Below are 19,552 nucleotides of genomic sequence, written 5' to 3'. Positions count from 1 at the left end.
CTGCAGCTGCATGGTTGTGGGACTCTTCACATGCTCCAGCAGAACAAAGAAATGACAATAATAATTGTTTCAGAAATTTTTAAAGAATTAATCTTACTTTTTACAAGATTTTGGAGCAGTAAAAAGCTCTCATTAATTTTATTTGCCCCTTTTTAAGTAGGAGGTGCTACCTGGTGTTACAGATAAAGGCACCAAGGCAGAAGCAGGCACAGACAGCCAGTCAGAGCTGTCATGGGAAGGAAGTCTGGTGGTTTGATCCCCAGTGCTTTGCTCTGACTGCCACGTTGGCTTCCCTCCTAAGCTCACTCTCTCCCAGCCACTTTGCTAACGTGGAAAGTTGGCATTTATTGGGTAGTGCATAATCACTGAGCACATTAGTACTTCAGAAGTTTTTTAGAGACATGCTAACGTGTGTTTTTCAAATAAACTTTTCCATGCTGCTACTATTATGGATTGCTGAGGCAAGAAGAGCTTTTATAACGTAATGGGTGCAAATATACTTGTGTGTGTGAGGGAGGTATTGCAGGGCTTAAGGATTTTTTTGTGAGTGATTATTTTTGGTGTTGTACTTTGGAGCAGTTCCTGGATTTCCTCCACCTTGCTGTATTTTAACTTTTAGACAGATTCACTTAGACCTTCATCCTTCTTTTTCCCTTGAGTATGTGTGTGCATGTATAAAAGACAATTATTAAAACTTACACTAAAAGGTAGATGTGGATTCTTGTACTCATTCTTTTGTCTTGACCTGAATATAATTCAAGCCAGGTGAAGGGATTCCATGCCAAGACCTTGCTTATAATGGGTGCAGATCTTCCATGGTTTAATGTGTGAGAAAACAAGAAGTAACACTGTAAATGTGGGCCTTTAAATGTGGAATAGGATCACTGCATGTGACTCCTCCAAAGCTTTCTGAACCAAACACTGTCCTGCATGAAATGTGATTGTGGTCAGGCGTAAATTCAGGGTAAAATTTGACTTTTTAAAAAGAAATGTTAATGAGGAAGGCAGGAATTAGGTGCTCAGTAATGTGCATTGACAGGCACCTTCTCTAAGACACAGCAAAGCACCTGAAATGCTTTTAGGATAGGGAACTGGTGGGACCTGTTACAGCCCAGTAGTCTGCAGTGGGCATGAACTGGCTGAAATTGTGACATCATGATTATTCCATGGAAAGAAGATGAACAGAAGACAAGTGGAAAAGTCTTGCAAGAACACCTTCACCCTTGATAGTGGTGTTGCCATTACTGGGCCATAACATTTGCCTAAAAGAAAGACTCCCTGTCCCTGTGGGAGCTGTGAGTTCCCAGAGCATTTTGCTTTAAAAGATAAGCTCATCCAATTGGGAAGCAGCTTTGAGCTCAGGCAAGGATCCTCCAGATAAGCTGAGGTTTGGGGACCACACTGGTTCAGTAAATTTTTTAAGCTTGTGGAGTTCTTTCTGCTCATCCTCTGCCTCAGGTTGTTGCATGTCTGTCTTTACAAAACATTAGCTTGTGCCTAGGTTCTGATGACAAAAGATTTTCAGTTGCTTCTGTTTTGTGAAGGAAATGTCTTGGTTCATTTGAGTTTTTCCACATCTCTAACTGGTACACTCTCAAAAAAAAAAAAGTTTTCACGTATGAGACTAGGACTTTGGAGAAAAGACTGCTGGTTATACTGAGTGCAAATGTAGAAGGCTCACATTTTGTGTAGCAATGACCATTGTCAAATTTTGAGGCTGATGTGGACAAGAAGCAGTTGGCAGGTGTTGTTGGAGATTGTCCTCCCAAGTACCAGATGACAAATGGAGAAAAACTTTGTACACAATTAAATAAATAGGACTGCCTTTTGAGGCCAGAAGATGATGGACTCTATACTGTAGGCTAAACCTGTCCTTCAGGATGAATAGGTGTGAGTTTGTGCAATGAGGATGCTCTCTTTCTGCAGGGCAGGTAAAATTTTTCAAGCTAAAGGATGTCATTTTTTGCAAGGCTACGCTGAGCTTTGCAGATTTTTGGTGTTTTTTTGTTTCTCTGTCCTTAACAGAGAAGCTCTCGCTGATAGCAGTGCCAAAATAAAGAGCTAATGGGAACCAGTCCCAGGAACCGTGACTGTCAGGGGACTCGTAAGCTTGGCTGCCAGACCTGAAACTTTTCATGGAACTTTTATGCTCCACATGTTGTTTTGTAGTTATCATCCTGATGAGACAGGCTATGGCATCAAAATGACACCAGCTAATTAAATGTCAGGAGAATCAGAAGATGTTGCAAGGCTTTTGCACTGAGATTGCCAAGATTGAAACAGAAGCCAGTGACGCACATCACCCTCCTTGTGGCTCATTAGGATGGGATATAACTCCACGTTCAGCCAGCTGCAGGATGGAGAGACAGCATGGAGGCTGCCACGAGGGCTTGACACTAATGAGCACCTGAAAGGTTAAATGAACCTCTCTGGCTGATGTTAGGTCTCAGGTTATAACCTTGGCAACTTGTCCTTTGATGGTTTTTTTTTCTCCCCTTCTCCTTGGAAGCATTCACCTCAGAATCCTGTCCTGGCTTTGATAGGGATCTACATGGGAACCTCTGTTTTCCATCTGGTGTTGTGTTGACTTAGGCTGCTAAGAGCTGCTAGGATTCAAGCTAGAGCTTTTTACCATAGACTGGCCACAAAAGATTTAGCTTATTTTAATTTTTATGCTTCCACTTCTCTAGAATAAGATGAAGTGTCTATTCTACATATGTGTGTGATTTATTGTATGTAATGTTAATGAGGGATATATCCTGTTTGACTGTGGCAACTGTGCATTTCACTAGTGCACAGGTGGCCTTAATATTTCTGCTTTGTGGGTTTCTTCTTCTATCTTTAACTTCTGTAATCCTTGTGTTTTGTGGTTTACAAGATTTTTTGTCATTGGGAAATATGTTGAATTGGTGTCGGGGCCCAAACGTTACACCAGAAGAAATATCCTTTCTTTGTCAAATGTCTGCATTGTGAAATCTTCACATTAGTCTGTGGTTTTACTCTGAAAATTGGCTGTGGGACAATGAAATACTGTTCAAGACATTCTCTGCTCTCAGGCTCTGTTTGCAGTCCTGTCCTAGCAATAACCACGCTACCTTTTTATTGCTGTCTGAAGCAGCATGGGGTGGACAGAGGGACTTCAGTCCTCCTTTGGTTCTCTGTCGCCCGTGAGGCAGTTCCTTCTCTTCCCACTTGTAGAATGGCTCTTCATTTAGCTGTGTCCACAGCTGGTCTACATGGGAATGCCTCCACTCAAAGGAGGCAAGCAATTCTGATTTATTTCTGGTAGAGAACTTGCCCTTTTGCCCTCAAACCATACTCTTACCCTGGAGCTGCCTGCTCATGTTTGTCATGCTTTAAGATGATGATATAGGGGTCACAAGGAGGTTGACTTTAAACTTTTAGATTGAAATTGCTTGGAGAAGCATTATGTAGAATTAAGCATAATTTTCCTTGGAAACGGAGTAAACTCAATCCAGAAGCTGTTGAGAGGCAATAAATGTGGGACCACAAAGTGCCATCTTTCCAAAGCCACCCTTCAAAGCACACTGCAGACTCAGCCAGCCCTGAGTGCTGTGTGCACATTTCACTGGCTCAGAAATGTATGTAATGTAGCTATTTTGTTCAAATTGCTGCAAACTCCCCTCATCAAGGAAGTTGATTTACACAAAGTATTGAGTTCTTGCACTGGAGACAGAGCTGGAGCTTTTCCATTAGAGGTAACCTTCAAGTGAACCAAGGTGCACCTTTTTCTTCTAAGTACAGCCCAACTAAAACATTTTACCCTAAGCTGGGGTTTGGTTTGAGGGGAAGTGAGGTAACCTTGGAAATAGCATGGGAGTGAAATCTGGTCTCACTTAATAGTATCAGAGCAGTTCTAATCGGCCTCAGATATCTGCATTGTGAAATCCTACACATTAATTAAAATCAAGGGGGGGCATCTTCTCTAACAAAGACATACTTTTTTATGTTCAGTAGTCATTGAAGTAATTACAGGTTAACAAAAATAAAGAGCATTAAACAGAATGTCAAAATATGTCTGTTCCTCACAGTTGCTCCGTTTTAACTCTCATCTCCTCTGATGTCACAATTTAATTAGCTATCTCAGTCACTATAGAGTTTTTCAGACAAGATCTGAATTTGTAATCTACAAATCAGCAGAGCTCAGTTGCCATCCTCTGTATTTCATTCGTTTAACACAGTGCAGAAAAGTGAAAATGAGGTTCACCTTGCACTTTCTCTGAGGCAGCTTTATGAGATACTGAATAAAAGTGTCCAGCTGTGAAATTTAGTTTTAACAGCTGATTATGCTTTTCTACACCAAAAGTGAGGTGATCAGTTACTTATGATCACCTTCAGACTTGCACACAGATAAGCATCTAATCAACCTGGGGTTAAAGAAGCTTTTTCTCTGCCTTTTTCTATGGGCAAGGATTTTCAGAGTTTGTTTCACAAATGATGGTCTGTGGTAACCTTAAATGAACTTCATTTGAAAAATCTTTCCAGCTTTTTCTGTCTTTGGGTCTGCAGAACACCATTTAAGTTGGTTGGGTAAAACAGCATTATTTGTGAATATCTGATAAGGAGAGAGATTAAATTTTTACTCCTACCAAGAACTCCTATTTCATAGGTGCCAGGTGAAAGTGCTCTCCTGAGGACAATAGCCATAATACAGACTTGGAATGAATAACTCATCATTTTGCATTCTCTTCTTGCTAGTCTATGCTCCTAGTTTTATTTTTTAGGGATGTTTTGCTCTGCTGATTGGAGGGGGAGGCAGAGATTCAACAGCATGGTTGAAAATGTTGGAAAATCTCACCATTATAATTGTTTGAGAGGAGTCATCTCTCAGTTCCTGTCCATCTCCACACTTGTACACTGCCCTGTTTTGTACCCTACAATGCACAATCAGGCCCAGCAGATAGTAGGAAATCCATGTCTGCTGGGAATTCAACAGGTTTCAGCTTCAGCTGTTTGCTTGCTGCTTCAGTCTGTTTGACTGAACGAGCATGTTTTTGACTCTGAATGAGCAAGTTATGCTTTTCTGAGTGTTGTGGAACTGTGTGTTGAGAAGGTGGGATGTGAACAGGCCTGGCTAAGAGCAGGGTTTTTGGTTTGACATCTATGTAACTTGAATCACAGAGTCTGAGCCAGGATTCCAGGCTGCAGCTGAGGAGTTAAGCCCCTTCAATGTGCCTCATTGAAGACAGAGAGATGGTTTATCCCGGCCTTTGCAAGGGCTGTTTTCCAAACCACACCTACCTATGGCAGAGCTGATGATGATGTCAGGTTGGGCTGGTGAATTGCATCCAGCTGAAGGGGTCACAGAGTGCCAAAGAAACCATGGCACTATCCTGAAAATGTAAGAGAGAAGACAAGAGTGGGTAGATCCTGAAGAAGAGGATGAGTCCATTCTGGAAGGATCAGCCCACGAGGAGCTTTCTGCTCATGGTGCCAGAGGAAGGGATGTTGAGTGCCAGTCAACATCTCCTGGTCTTATGGCTCACAGAAGGAAGTCTGTCCATTCTTAAGAACGTGAAGCTGTGGTTCCCCTCACCACATTGCCCCCAAAGTAAGAGTCAGCAGCAATTCCTCCTTTTGTTTGTGCTAGCCTGCCTTTTCTAGAGAAGCCACATAGTAGACAGAAGAAGACAGCCGGCAGAGTCCCATTCTTCAGGGAAGAGAAACATTAGAAAATGAAGGACTTGGGAGCAAAAGGATTTTAAGAGTTCCTGAAAAGAATGTGCCTTTCCCAGCTCTCTTATCTCAGGTGTATTTATGTATTTTGGATGTATATAAAGTGTTGGTGGCTTTTAGAGGTGACCGGTTCTCTTGCTGTGCAGATTTGGGATCTATATACTGCTGGTTTGGGCCTTTCCCAGACTGTGTCTATACAACATCGGTGCCAGTGGTTTTGTCTGCCTTTTATGGAGTAGCATGTGGCTGGGATCTTCTTTGCTCTGAAGAAGACTGAATGCAGAAACTCTGCTCTCCTTTTCATTCTTTTCCACTGAACTTTCTCATTACCTCTCTAAATCATGTCTGACACTTCCATCATCAGATTTCCTTCTATCCTGTATTTGCAAATTTGCAAAATTTTGCTTACAGTAAACACGAGAGGCAATCTCTGAATGTAGTTGTGTCCTCCTGTTGTAATATTCTGGATTGGATACTGCTGTCCACATCCTATGTCCACTGCTGTCTGGTATGGCCAGAGTACACCAAAATCCACGTGTATGCATTGGGGTGGTTTGACTCAATCAGGCACAGCTGCCTGTGACAGTTTCCACGTAGCCTGTGGAGATGTTTCACATCCACCCACCTCAAATTAATTTTGTTTGGTTGCAGAGCATTTTGGCTGACCTGAACTTCCCCACACATGTGTGCACTTCATGTTTTTGGAACTCAGCTTTGCCTGCAAAAGAAATTAAAAAGGAGGCAAGTGGAAGTAAAGTTCATTGAAATATTAACAACTCGTTTTGTCTTCTGCTGGTTTTCATCAGGGTAAAAAAGAACAGCAAAACCACCACAAAAATAGCAATGAAATTACTATGGGGGGCTGCAAACATAATAGTGATAGAGTTCACTTAGCTGTGGTGGTTTCTTTTATGTGATAATATTGAGGTGTTTTATTTCTCCTCTGTGAGGTAGATCACTATTAGCCACAATTTGTAGTGTGCCCCATGTGGAGGCTGGGGAGGAGAGTTGGTGCCTCAAAGGTTACATGAGGCCGTGGAAGACCCAGCAACAGAATCCAAAGCGTCTGGACCACCCAGGGACCTGCTCATGTACCACAAGCCATCAGGGAAAGATTAACTCTAAACCCTTTTGGTTGCTCTGCACGGTATAATTGTCTAAATGAAATCAATGAATACTTGATTTGAGAGTCTCCCATAGCTCCATCCCTGCTGTTCCTAATGTTTGTTAACAGATTGCTTTGTGGCAGAGTGCAAAGGTGCCGCTCTATAAAACTGTAATGACTTCTGGAAAGGAAGTTGCCCTGTGTATTGCAGAAAGCACCATTCAGTTTTGATTGGAACATGGGGAGCTGAGGAGTTGTTATTGCTTTTAGTACAGCTACTTGGAATAAAAACTTCTGCTCAGTTATGGTTAAGATGACATTTCCTTTTTCCCTGCTTTTTTCTCTCCTTGTTTACTGGTGGAGTTGGAATGTTCTCCTTTGCCCTGGCCAGGGAGCTGGCACGTGGTGAGGTCCTGGCGCACCAAGGAAGAAGAGCTCCCTTTCTGTCTCCTATGCTCCTCTGTCTGTCACCCATCCTGTTTGCTACTCCCTTGACTTTCTCTTGGCTGTTTTTTCTCAGTCCTTGGGGGTTTTCTTGTCAGTCCCCAGCCAGCTTTTTTATCCTTTCTTGCTCTCTAAACAGAAAATGAAGTATTTGGTGAGCTGACTGGGATATCCCTGGTGAGGGGGTTTGGGAGTGCCAGATCTCACACTGCCTGGCTCAGGGAGCCAAGGGGACTAAAGAGGAAGAGATTGAGGAAGAGGAAGAGGTCTGTAAATGAGCCCTAGTTGCACAAGCCTGTTGGCACAGCAAGGTGAGACTCATCTGAGCATTATTTTGCTGTTGCTGCAAGTTACATTTTGTCACCATTTCCCCTGGTGAAAGACCACTGGCCTTTGGGCTGGCAACCCACACTGCAGGTGTGTGGTTACTGACAGGGTAGGGGTGAAGATAATTTACAACACATCTCCCAGATGTCACACCTTGGACATCAGGCACAAACACTCTCACCTCACTTCCCCCAAGTGCTGTTGTCCATTCACTTCCAGGCCTGTGGAGTGGCCTCCCTGCCCTGACAGGCTCGAGGGGGCTGGCTGGCACCCCAGAGGGTGAGTGAGGCAAGGGCAGAGAGGGCTCTGTGCAGTGTGACAGGCGTGTCCATACCCAGCTCCCTCCCAAAAACAAGCCCCAGTCCCCAGCACAGTCCTGATGCTGCCTGACCCAGTGCCCTCTCCCTGCCAGGAGTGCCCCTGTGCCCCATCACATGCCAGCCTCACTGCTGCCTTGCAGCTGGCAGAAGAACTGAGAGAATTGCAACAAGCATAATAATTATTTCAAGAATTTTGTTTCTATTTTTTTTTAGATGTTTGTAACACTTAGAAGTAATACTATAAATGTAAATTGTATCAAGGCACAGGAGCTATTTGTGCTCTTTTTGTCTTTATTTCTGCTTCTCAGCCAGTTATCCAGTGCTTTTTGTACTATTCCATCAACCTTTCCTAGGAAATCATGTGTTTGACATTTAGCCTGTGAACTGACTCTTCCTTGAAAAGCCTGATTGCTCACAGGACAGTAAACCTTACTCCCTTAGATCTCTTTATAAAATTCTAGTCACCTTTACCACCCCCACCCCCCCCCACCATGTTTGGCAGTTTTCAAATGCTGGGGAGTGAAATAAATCTCTCAGAATTTGGGGGTCTCCAACCTGGTATCTCTAGCTTGTATTTCTTGTACTTTTTTCTTGTATTTCTTGTGTACTGGGTAAGATCTCATGCCTTCGATGAGAACTTGAGAGGCCCCTGCAGTTTACAAGTTACAACCAGGGACTGACACATCCTTATTGGATGGAGGGGCTCTGTGTTTTACAGAAATATTGAAAAGTGGAGAGGAACTTTCTCTTTCCAAGCAATTTTTCCACATGCACACATATATTCACACACTGGTACTTTGGCAAACCAATCTACTATACCACGTCAGTGAGTTAATGACAGGCTGGTGAAATGAGTGTTCACAGCTTTAAATCAGTCTTTTCTTTAGCAGCATTTAAATAACTTCATTTTTGTTCAAGGTAATCTTGACTATAAAACCATAGGCCTGCAGGAAACCCATATATTAATTGCAAAAGCTGGGTCTGCTGTGGTTTTCCACATTGCTGATCATATATGGCATCCCAGATGAGTAGCAGATCTGATTTTATAGTCATGTTGTGTCAGGAGTTTAGACTGAGTATTACTTGTAATTCTGTCATTTATCTCTACTGTTTCTTTATTAATGTCTTCAGCGTTCTTGGTCTGTCCTCAATCTTTCACATTTTGTACTGATGCTTTATTACAGTGTTTTCCAAATTTTTTAAGTAAAAATCTTTCAAGATGAACAGCAGTCCTTCCTTGGGAGCTGACTGAAAGCCAAATGATCTTTATTCATATAGCTATTGCCTTGCACATCCCCTCTTTGGAAATCACTGTTCCATTATGTGCTATTGCTTCTTGTCCCTACATGCCTTGATGAGCAGTAAAATACAGTGTTGACATTTAAAATATTGTCACTGGCATGGCTGATGTGTGAGTGAGTGAGTGAGGGAGTTTTCTCTACAATGGTGATTTTTCTGGGGCTCTTTGCAAATTCAGGCTCTAGTGATGGTTTTTTGTTTTTTTTTTTTTTTGTATCAGTTACACTTGCAGTGTATTTTTGAGGTGCATTTTTGAGCTTTGCTTTGCAAACATAAATGGAACTGTTCTTCTCATTGTAGTTGCTCTCAGCTATGTCCATCCCGTGCCATGTCCTCCAGGTGCCTCAAAAGATTTGTGCACACACTGGATATAACACTTTACTGCATCATAGCAGTTAAATATGAAAAAAAAAATCACTCAGAGGTTGCACGGCCTTTACCCACCATGCACAAACTGTCACCTAGGGTGTACTATAAACTTGGATAAGCTGTCTGTATTTTAGGTTCACAGTTTGTCACTGCATTGTTATTTTCATTGCTGTGTCTTTGATCTCATAAAAAGCTCTGCCCTGGTCAAGGCATCTGTTGACACAGTCCCCCTGGCCCACGTGGGCTTCTGAGCTCGTTAAGGGGCGAAAGAAGGTTCACGAGAGCAGAGCTTCAGAAAACACCATGGCTGCCAAATAACAGCATTCCTAAAGCTGTTCTGTGTCATACTGTGGGCCCCTGCTTTGGATCTGAGCTCTCTCAGATTGCTGTCCCCAATGTTCTTTCATCAGTGTGGCTGTGGCAATACAGAAATATTAGCAGTAGTTATTGTTGTGTCGACGTAGAGGAATCCATCCTGTGTAGAAACTGAGATATGAGCAGAAAATTGATGGGCCCTTTGCCCTGAGCTTACTGTCTGAATGTCTGGAGTACACAGAAGGTAAGTGGATATTGAGAGATTTGGAAGCTGAGAGAAATGAAGTTATGAGTGAAGAAGATTCAGCTTTACCAGCTGAAGATTCCTGGTGCCTTTAGGTAGGTTCCCCATCTGAAATGTGCTGCAGCTCCTCCAGTTTGGTCAGAAATCCCTCATTGTTTCTGATGTGTCTTTTCTGGCAGTGGAGGGGCTGGCACAGAAAATCCTGGCTTGTTCTTCAGGTCACTTTGTCCAGTGGCTGTGCTGGAAAGCCCCAGCTGTGCAGTGCTAGGTGCTGCTCACCCATCAGCACGGGACAGTCACAGCCTCAGAAAGCACAGTGCAGATCACATAATACACACTGTTTTAAAGAGCATGGCTGCTCTTCATGTGAAACCTGATAGCAAAATATGCTCAATCTCAAATCCCCAGCAGGCTCTGAACACTCTGTTCTAGCCAGTCCCATTAGAGCATGAGAGGTTGACATTGTTTTCCCTTCTACTCCATGTAATAAGGGAATTTCTGTTACTGATACTTATCAAGAGAGACTTCTACAGTAAAAGTTATGGACAGTTCAAAGCATATCAGGAAGCAATATCTAGAATTTTTATATGGTTTACAAATGGCATTTCCAATTCTGAATCTATAGCAGGTCCCTTACTCCAAACTGGCATAGTTTTAATAAGAACTCTCTGTATGTCCTTGACTTGTCATTTGTTAGAAAACTGAAAATCTTAATGGTTCACATTGGAGAAATAAAGGTCAAGATACAGGCAAAGTTCCTCTGTATTACAGAAGATAATAAAAGGGGAATATATTTGCTCCTGGTTATGCTAATTCATCACTCCAAGCACGGTGTGATTGCATTCTGTCTAGTCAGTGCTCTTCTTTATATCTTAAAGAAGAGATATAGCCAAAGTAAAGGGCACTTGGAGATAGGCAGGGAAAATAATTGAGTCACAGAGAATCTTCTGTTTGAGGAGGGATGGGAAGGATAGGGATTGTTTTAATTTAAAGAAGAGACAAATAAAAGAGAACGTGACAGTAGTGTACAGAATGATGAATGATACAGAGAAGGTGAACTGGGCACTCTTGCTTGCCCTTTTGTAAGTACAGAAGCAGAGGGACATCCAATAAAGCAGAAAGGCAAAAAGTAATAACACTGTTGAAAGGGCATTTTTAAACAGTAACTATCTTGTTTCTAATGGCTCATCTTCTTTCTCCATGATTCTAGAGCATGTCTTGAGGGGCATGCACGGACCTCTAGGAGATGAATTCAAGTTGTCTTGCTAAGCAGTTGTTGTGTTCATGCTGCAAAAGCTGCTGGTTGCATCAGATTATTTGGCTTGTGTGAGGGGGTAGAACTTGTCAAATAGTCTTAAAGAACCTTTTTAGTCTCAAAAATAAATAGAAGTTTAGGTAAAGACATTGATGTGTGTAATGATACTATCCAGGCATTTGCTAGATAGAGTAAAAAAGTAACTATTCAGGACAGAAATCTACTACTGATGGAAGGAATATTCCTCTGCAGTTAACCCTCATGTCATTTCTTTGCTGGTCTCCCTGAATATCTGCTCATGACACTTTTATAAAATGCTGATGTTGTGCCACATTGGCTCGGGCTGTGCTGTCAGGACCAAACAGACTTCTGTCCCCAAGGAAGTTGCTGGAAGCATATTTATTCTTCCTGAATATCTCTTTCTGATATTCTCTTACTTTTGCACATTCCATTTTTTATTCATCTTTATTTAATAAGTTTGTATTGAGATCCAGAAGAAAATTTATTTTGATCAGTAGATTCTAGGGAACTTCAATAAATGGACTAAATTGTATATGTACCTCTCCCCTGGCTTTTTGTTAAAAAAAGAAGGAGATAATGAGACATGCAAATTCCAGATGAGAGAGATCGTGTGCTGGTTAGATTATTACAGTATCTGTTTGGATCCATTGTTACTTTTAGACTTAATTCCTGTCAGGCTTTTTGTAGCTGTGCAATTATTTTATAATTCCTCACCAGGCTGTGCTATTTCATGTAGCAAAATCCCAGCCCACCTGTGGTGATCATCACTTCAAAGCCTCGGTTCCTGTGGTCATTTTGAGTGTGTGCCTGCCTCATTTCTAATGGTCTGTTGTGGTAATGTCAGCTGTGATGCTTCAGCCCTGGATCACATCTGTGAGGTGGCTTTTCTTCTCTTTCCTGCTACAGTTTTTCCCATCTTGAAACAGGTGAAATGCCTCAGCTATTCTGGATGGAAACCACTTGCTATGATGTAGGGAAAATTGAATTTTTAGTAATTTCCTTATGCCTTATAATTAGGTCTTTGTTTCTCACTCATCTACAGGACATCATGAATGCATTTGCCAATACCTTTCTTTTTAAACTTTGTACAGCAATGGAACATTTAAAACATCTACTACTCAACATATTGCAGATGTATTTTATCAATCATGTGAAGTGTATAATTTGTAAAAGTTCACAGAAGATACCTATTTGTGTGTATGTATGTATGTATCTATTTGCTGTGCATATAAACTCTACAGTTAAGGATGTATTTGCCTGGCACTACAGTCCAGCTCCCTCAGAAATAGTTACAGCCCTGGAATACCAACCTACAACCTGGTTTAGCCATTTGAATTCACTGAGAAAAATTAATTGTAAATGTAATTTAGTATTCAGAGGTATGCAAATTTTATGTCTAAACTCAAGTGAAAAGAACCATTCAGTCTAATTTTTTGGCATTTGTCAAAAGCCTTCCAAAAACCATCCAGGCTGCAGACTAAGCTGCCTTTCATAAATCTCAACTGAGGACTTTCTGCTGACTTCTTAAGACTAAATTATTTCTATTGTTCTCGAGTAATTACATTTTTGTTGTTATCTGTGGAAAGAGCCCCACTGAGTTGAGCATGTAAGTATATGGGAATGGGGGGAAGGAGGATTTGTGTTAGTTAAGTGGAGATGATAAAGCTGAAAACACAGCAGGACATAAATCAGATTTTTTCTTCTTTTTCTAGTTGGCTTGTCACAATAAAACATTGCAACAGATGCTGAAGCCAGGGTCAGATCCAGAGGAAGGAGATGAAGCCTTGAGGTTTTACGCCAAACATACGGCACAGATAGAGGTAAAGGATTGCTCTCCAGAAGATGGACTGTGAGACAAGTCTGCATCTTGTGTGGGGTGTATCTCCTCCTCTTAGGCTTCCAAATGGTGTGGGTTATTTTTGAGGAGAAGGTTGAATAATATGCTTTTGGCTGTGGAAGATGAAGGAATACACCTGTATTAGAAGTGGCTCCAAGCCATCATTTCACAGTAGCTTTCCTGTGTGTTACCAAACATGTTTTGTTAGGGAAATAATGACTGTGGACAGGAGCTGTGTCATGAAGTCAAGAATTGTCCTGTATGGTACATCACTCAAATAATTGTGAGTTTCAAAGCCACTGATTCTGGCTGGTCAGATTAAAACTCTGGCTGGCGTACAAAGAGGTTTTGAAGTGGTGTAGACATTCAATATGGCTTTTGTTTAAAATACCAAGGCTTGGCCTGCTTCAGCAGTTCTGTTCTCTATTTTAAACTTTACACCTGCCATGGGCTGGACTTAGATGGAGGTCCACAGAGGTATCCCACCACAGGATGCGTGGAAGATTCACAGCCTTGGTTGTCCAGAGGGCAGCTCAGTGCTTCTCTTAACGTATTTTAATACTTTGGCTGCTGCTGAGATCTCTCTTAGCAATTATCAGCCATTTTATCTGGGCAGCTTGTAAATTTAGGCATTAAACAAGCACTGTGGTCAACTTTTATGTGGCCAATAACTTCTAGAAAAGTGAAACTCAACCCAGCATTGCTGCTATACAAAATAGATGACTGCTTGTCTTGGAAAGCAGTCTTAGACCTGTTTGGTGTTTCAGATATTATCTCCCCTATATTAATGTATCTCATTTGTTTGTTTTGAAATTCAAATAGTGGTGTTTTGTTTTTTTCACCAGTGGCTGCAAAGAGGCATGGTTGTAGGAGTCTAAAAGGGTTTTCTACCCATTTCTGAATTTTTAGTAATGCAGAGTCAACGATCAGAATCGGGAAGCAATTTTGATGGCAGTGTGGTGAGATGAAATAAAATCTACCTTGCTCACCAGTAGCTTGGTAGGTGCTGAAATGCAAACAATTCAAAACCTTGGGTTTTGTCAAGTAAAAAGATAAAGACTCACAAGATATGGGTGCTGCCTGAGTGATATTTTTGCATGTTCACTTTTACAATTTATCCCATCATAGAAATAGATTCAAGATGAGAAAAGCATTTTGTAATCAGAGCAGAAAGCCTCTGAACTTCTCCACTTTTTACTGGGTCACATTTGTTTCAATTTGCTGACAAATTGAAGCATTCTGAATTACAACATTTTTTATATTTGGCAAAGTCTGAACCTAGGTTTTTCTTGAGACTTATATTTGCCACCTTATTCAGGCAGGCTTTTGAAAATAAAAGCAGCTTTACTCTGTGTTGGGATTGATTGGTCTAACTTTATTGTAATGTTCAAATAATTAATGCATTCATTTGTAAATAAAAGGGGAGCTGTGAACAAGAAAAGATATGACAAAATGATTGGATAGTCACTGACTGTGGCAAAAATGTGCATTTTATTTATAGATTGTTCGCCACGATAGAACAATGGAAAAGATTGTCTTTCCTGTCCCCAATATTTGTGAGTTCCTCACTCGGGAATCCAAAAGTCGGGTGTTCAATACAACAGAGAGAGATGAACAAGGGAGCAAAGTCAATGACTTTTTCCAGCAGACTGAGGATCTCTACAACGAGATGAAATGGCAAAAGAAAATTAGAAGTAAGTACTGTAATTTGAAAAAAAATAGCTTCATTATACTAAAACCTTGCTTTTAAACCTTTAAATATTTGCATTTTAATGATACACTTTTCTCTGTTCACTCTGACACTACAACAGGCAAAATTGTTCTGGGCTTGAGAGTGTAGGTCTGCTGAGACACTTGCATGCCACCATAAAAAAAGTGTAATCTGGAGCAGTTATTGATGTGTTCAAGATGATGTTTTGGACTCCAAAACTCTGGGTGTAGTTCTACTAGTCTTGATAGTGTTGCACCTAATTAAACCAAGGCCCCTAATATTTAACAAAAACATGTGTAGCTGCATATTTGAGGTTTGCAGATTCCTGAAAGGCCATTAAAAGACTCATAAATGTCAGTCACTTAAAAATATCTCTCACCAGAACCTCAGCTGCTTTAAATCTGCCCAGCTCCCATGGAGTCAGTCCCCCTCTGCCAGTCCACATCAGCCTGGCATGACTGGGCTGCAGGGGGTCCCAGTTTGCCCATACTGGTGCAGGGCCCATGGTACTGGGGAGGCGCCTCTGTGGCTTTGAGCTGCATGGTCAAGATCATGGGGGAGAGGTTAAAGTAGGGCCACCAAGAGGAGGGGCAGGGAAGCCCCACCAGGTACCCTGAATGTCTTTAGCTCCCTGGTGGGCAGAACAGCTGCTGGCCCTTGCCAGGAATGGGGCTATTGCCAGTGTGCCTGGACCAGGAGGCTCCTGCCAGCTCAGCCACTGTCAACTCTGCCCTTGGCTTTTGGAGCAGAAAGTTGTATTTTATATATCATAGAATCACAGAATGGTTTGGGTTGGGAGGGACCTTAAAGATCACACAGTTCCACCTCCCCTGCCATGGACAGGGACATCTCCCACTATCCCAGGTTGCTCAGAGCCCCATCCAGCCTGGCCTTGAACACTGCCAGGGATGGGGCAGCCACAGCTGCTCTGGGAAACCTGTGCCAGTGTTGCCTCAGCACCCTCACAGGGAACAATTTCTTACTAATATCTAATCTAAACCTACCCTTAGTTTGAAGCCATTCCCCCTTGTCCTGTCACTCCAGGCCCTTCAAAAGAGTCTCTCTCCATCTTCCCTGAAGGCTCCCTTCAGGCACTGGAATGCTGCAATGAGGTCACCCCAAAGCCTTCTCTTTTCCAGGCTGAACATATATAAAAATGGCTTAAAGTGATCCCTTCATTCACTGCTAAAATGCAGATGCTCTTGGAGTGTCACACATCATCTGCTCACAGCAACTGATCAGGAAGGAAGGAAGGAATAGGGTCTAGAGCAGAGGATAGTCAGAGCAATATGGGAGCATCCTGAATGTGATGGAAACATGGATGTTATTGGAATTTCTTATATGTCAATTCTCAGACTTTAATTTTCAGCAGCAGCAAGTCTTCAGTGTAAACCCCATCAACCCAAATCTGCTTTTCTTGGTTGCACCCTAAAAACTTAGTAGTGACAAACTGACCAGAATAGAAGTTGAAAAATACATGATTCCAGAATCTGCAGAATATTTGGGAATAAAAGTCATTGTATTGTAGAAAAATTACTTCAGTAAAAAAAATCTTATCTGGGGGTTTTGCATTAGAAACACAAATAAAAGAGCTAACCCAACAATTAGATAGACCAGACCTGCCTAATGCTATGAACAAATAAAATGGATTTATTTTTATTCAGAGCAGAAATGTCTCAATTCCCTTCATCAGTGGAATAGCCCACAAGTCTCCATGTTGGGGTTTTTTATTATTTGAAAAGATAATTCAGGTTGAAGCTGGGTTCATTCTTTAACCACGTGTCTGTAAGCATGAAGTCTGTGCTGCTTAAATTGACAGGAGCCATTTTTGCAGTGGCTCCAAATGCTTAAATCTCAGCAGTCAGCAGGACAAGGTTATCACAGTGAAATCTGAATATTTACCTAATTGCTATTAAAGACTCTTTGGCCTAAAGCCTGAGGCAGTCATATACAGTTGAAGGAATCTGCTGTTTATAAAATCTTCACTGGGTGCTCTGCATACTTGCAGGAAGTTTTCAGTACTTTAAAATCTAGTTAATAGGGATGTATCAGGTGTGCAACCTCTCTGACCAGAGATGTTTCTACACTATTGTACATAGGATCTTGTTTCAAATGTTCATTTAAACGTATTTTAGTGCATTAATATATATTAAGTGCTTTCCTGAGTTTTAGCACACTCTGATCTTGTTTCTGACCTTCTTGCTGAACCATGTATGTGACTCTGGATAAAAAATCAACCCTGTTTTTCCCCTTTTTAGTCTTTTCTAGCTAGGCTGTAGGTTCTTTGGGATATGGACTATTTCTCTGTGTTTGTACAACAGTTCACATATGGCGATCATGGCTTGTTTGAGTCCTTTTAAGTAGGAGTACAGAGCTGTTTGTCAGCAGGTGACCATAGCTTCGGAGCATCACACAGGAAATAGTCAGCTTTTCCAGAAACAAAACCCAGGCAGACCAAATTTTGCCTGCTTCCCAAGCAGATCAGAATGTTTTTAGTTTGACAGAGGTAGGGAAAACACTGCAGTTCTGAAACCATGCCTATTCTATGGTTCTTTGCCTATGTCATTGGTGTACTTGATCCAAATAGGTCATCTGGATGATACATTCTGGGTGTTCTGGTTGACTGGCATTCAGAGTGCTAAAATGTATTTGTTTCCTTGGTTTTATGTCCCCGTGCACAGAAGCTGCAGACTCAGATGCAGCTGAAAAGAATCCCTTGCAAAATATCCAGGCCTAAAATCTTACCAGAGGCAAAACTCCAGCATATAAGAAACTGTATCGTGATCTTTGGATTAAAAGCTATGCTTGAAACTTTGTTTTATGGCAAACCTCTGTTTAATATTTGTCTATTTCAGTTTATTTTAAAGATCTGCATATTTTTACATTAATCTGTATTTAATTCCCTTGGGGCCATTGGTGATTGAGTTTCTGCTTGCTTTCAGCTTATTGATAGCTGCTTTTCTCTCTTTCTAGATAATCCAGCCCTCTTTTGGTTCTCCAGACACATCTCTCTCTGGGGAAGCATTTCCTTCAACCTTGCTGTATTCATCAATTTAGCAGTTGCTCTGTTCTACCCTTTTGGAGATGATGGAGATGAAGGCAAGTAGAGTTTGGTTTTATTTTTTGTTTTAATTGTAGATGCTTTCATTTCTAAGGTAACAAATAAAGCTGCATTTTCAGGTGCAGTCATATCTGGAAGCATCCTAAGTAGGTGCCAGATGCTGTCTGAAATGTGGTGGTTGATCTGTGTGTCACGTGGCCCACACAATGCAGAGCAGAATGGACAGAGCATAAGCTGGAGATTATCTAGATGATCTCAGCTAATTTTTTTTATATTGCCATATTGCAGTGTCCTACTGCACACATTTAGCTGCAGCTTCTGAACTGAAGGAGGATTCCTGGCAGCAGAGGGACAGAGATTCCTTAAGGCTGACCAAATTGAATGACTTGCAGTCCTGAAAACATATGGAAGAGAATTATTTGAAAACTATCTTGTTGGCTTTTGACTGTATTGTTTATTGGGATAAAAGGGCATAACTTTTGCAGAGGAGAAATGCATTATGTAAAAATACTCTTAAAACTTATGATTCTCTCTCTGCTTCATCCCATGTCACAGGAAATATTTAATGAAGTTTTTTATTTGCTATAAATGCAGCAGACTAGCAGGAGGCCTCTTTGAAGCCCAAACAAGCTTAATTGGGATAAAGGACACTAAATAGTTTAGAATACTGGTAATGGTAGCAGAGCCATTCACCTCTGGGCCTTTGGTTCGTGGCCAGTCAGTAATGTGACTGAAAGTCACCTCTGTCTGATGGCATGTGAACTGGGCTGGTGGAAGCAGTCCAGCTTCTAGTAGATACATGTGCTTTTCACAAACAACACAGCTGGCACCAGCAAACATTCATGACAGAAAAGCAGCAAATTAAAATATATTGGCATGGGGACCACGCTGCCCTGGCAGCCCACGGGGTGGTCTCTGCAGGTCACAGCTCAGGCAGCTCCACAGCCTTGTGGAGTGAGGCAGAGTTTGCAGGGCTGTGCCCTGGAGAAGGGAAGCATCTTGTGCTTTGTAAACTGGGGAGTCACTCAGAGCACGTTAGAGCCCTCGGAGGATGAGAGAAGAAACAAAGGGTTAAAAATAAACCTTTTAAGCTACTAAATTTTAGCTAATCTATACTTGTGGAAATCCTCTAGTCTGCAATCAGTAGGTATTAATACTTATTCTGAACTGCAGATTTATATGGCATTAGTTTAAGTGGCCCCAGTAATCCAGTGACAGCTCATTTCAGGATTCCAGCTCCTGGTGCCTGTAAAGCCAAAGTGACTCCTGAGCAATAAGGAATAGGTGTGGCCAAACCAGATTAGCAGGTCATGACGCAGCTCCTTACTTCAGCCTCCCGCTCCACCAAAGCCTGACCCAACAGCTGGAGTTTGTCTCCCATTTTTCCCCTTCACCCTGTGCAAATCCACCTCTGTTCACCTGTCTGAGGTGCCTGGGCTGATCTAATAATCCCAAAATGCTGCCTTTTAGTAGGTACTTGCAGTTCTTATGTAATAGGACATAGGTAAATCTGCTCCAGCTGAAGGCCATTCCTGAAGGAGCCTAAA

General features: G+C 41.7%; 1 protein-coding gene across 1 annotated transcript in view; it reads left to right on the top strand.

Moving 5' to 3' along the window:
* ITPR2 (inositol 1,4,5-trisphosphate receptor type 2) overlaps positions 1-19,552 on the top strand; it is a 242,890-nt gene that overhangs the window by 183,426 nt on the left and 39,912 nt on the right. Inside the window, exons 45-47 of the mRNA XM_031061432.1 lie at positions 13,109-13,216; positions 14,735-14,927; positions 17,918-18,043. Coding sequence (XP_030917292.1) covers positions 13,109-13,216; positions 14,735-14,927; positions 17,918-18,043 — 427 coding nt within the window. The remainder of the gene's footprint in view (positions 1-13,108; positions 13,217-14,734; positions 14,928-17,917; positions 18,044-19,552) is intronic.

The sequence above is a fragment of the Geospiza fortis genome, unplaced genomic scaffold (assembly GCF_000277835.1).
Source record: "Geospiza fortis unplaced genomic scaffold, GeoFor_1.0 scaffold8, whole genome shotgun sequence".
Classification (NCBI taxonomy): Eukaryota; Metazoa; Chordata; class Aves; order Passeriformes; family Thraupidae; genus Geospiza; species Geospiza fortis.
The sequence above is the reverse complement of the archived record's forward strand: the minus strand, read 5'-3'. Positions and strand labels throughout refer to the sequence as shown.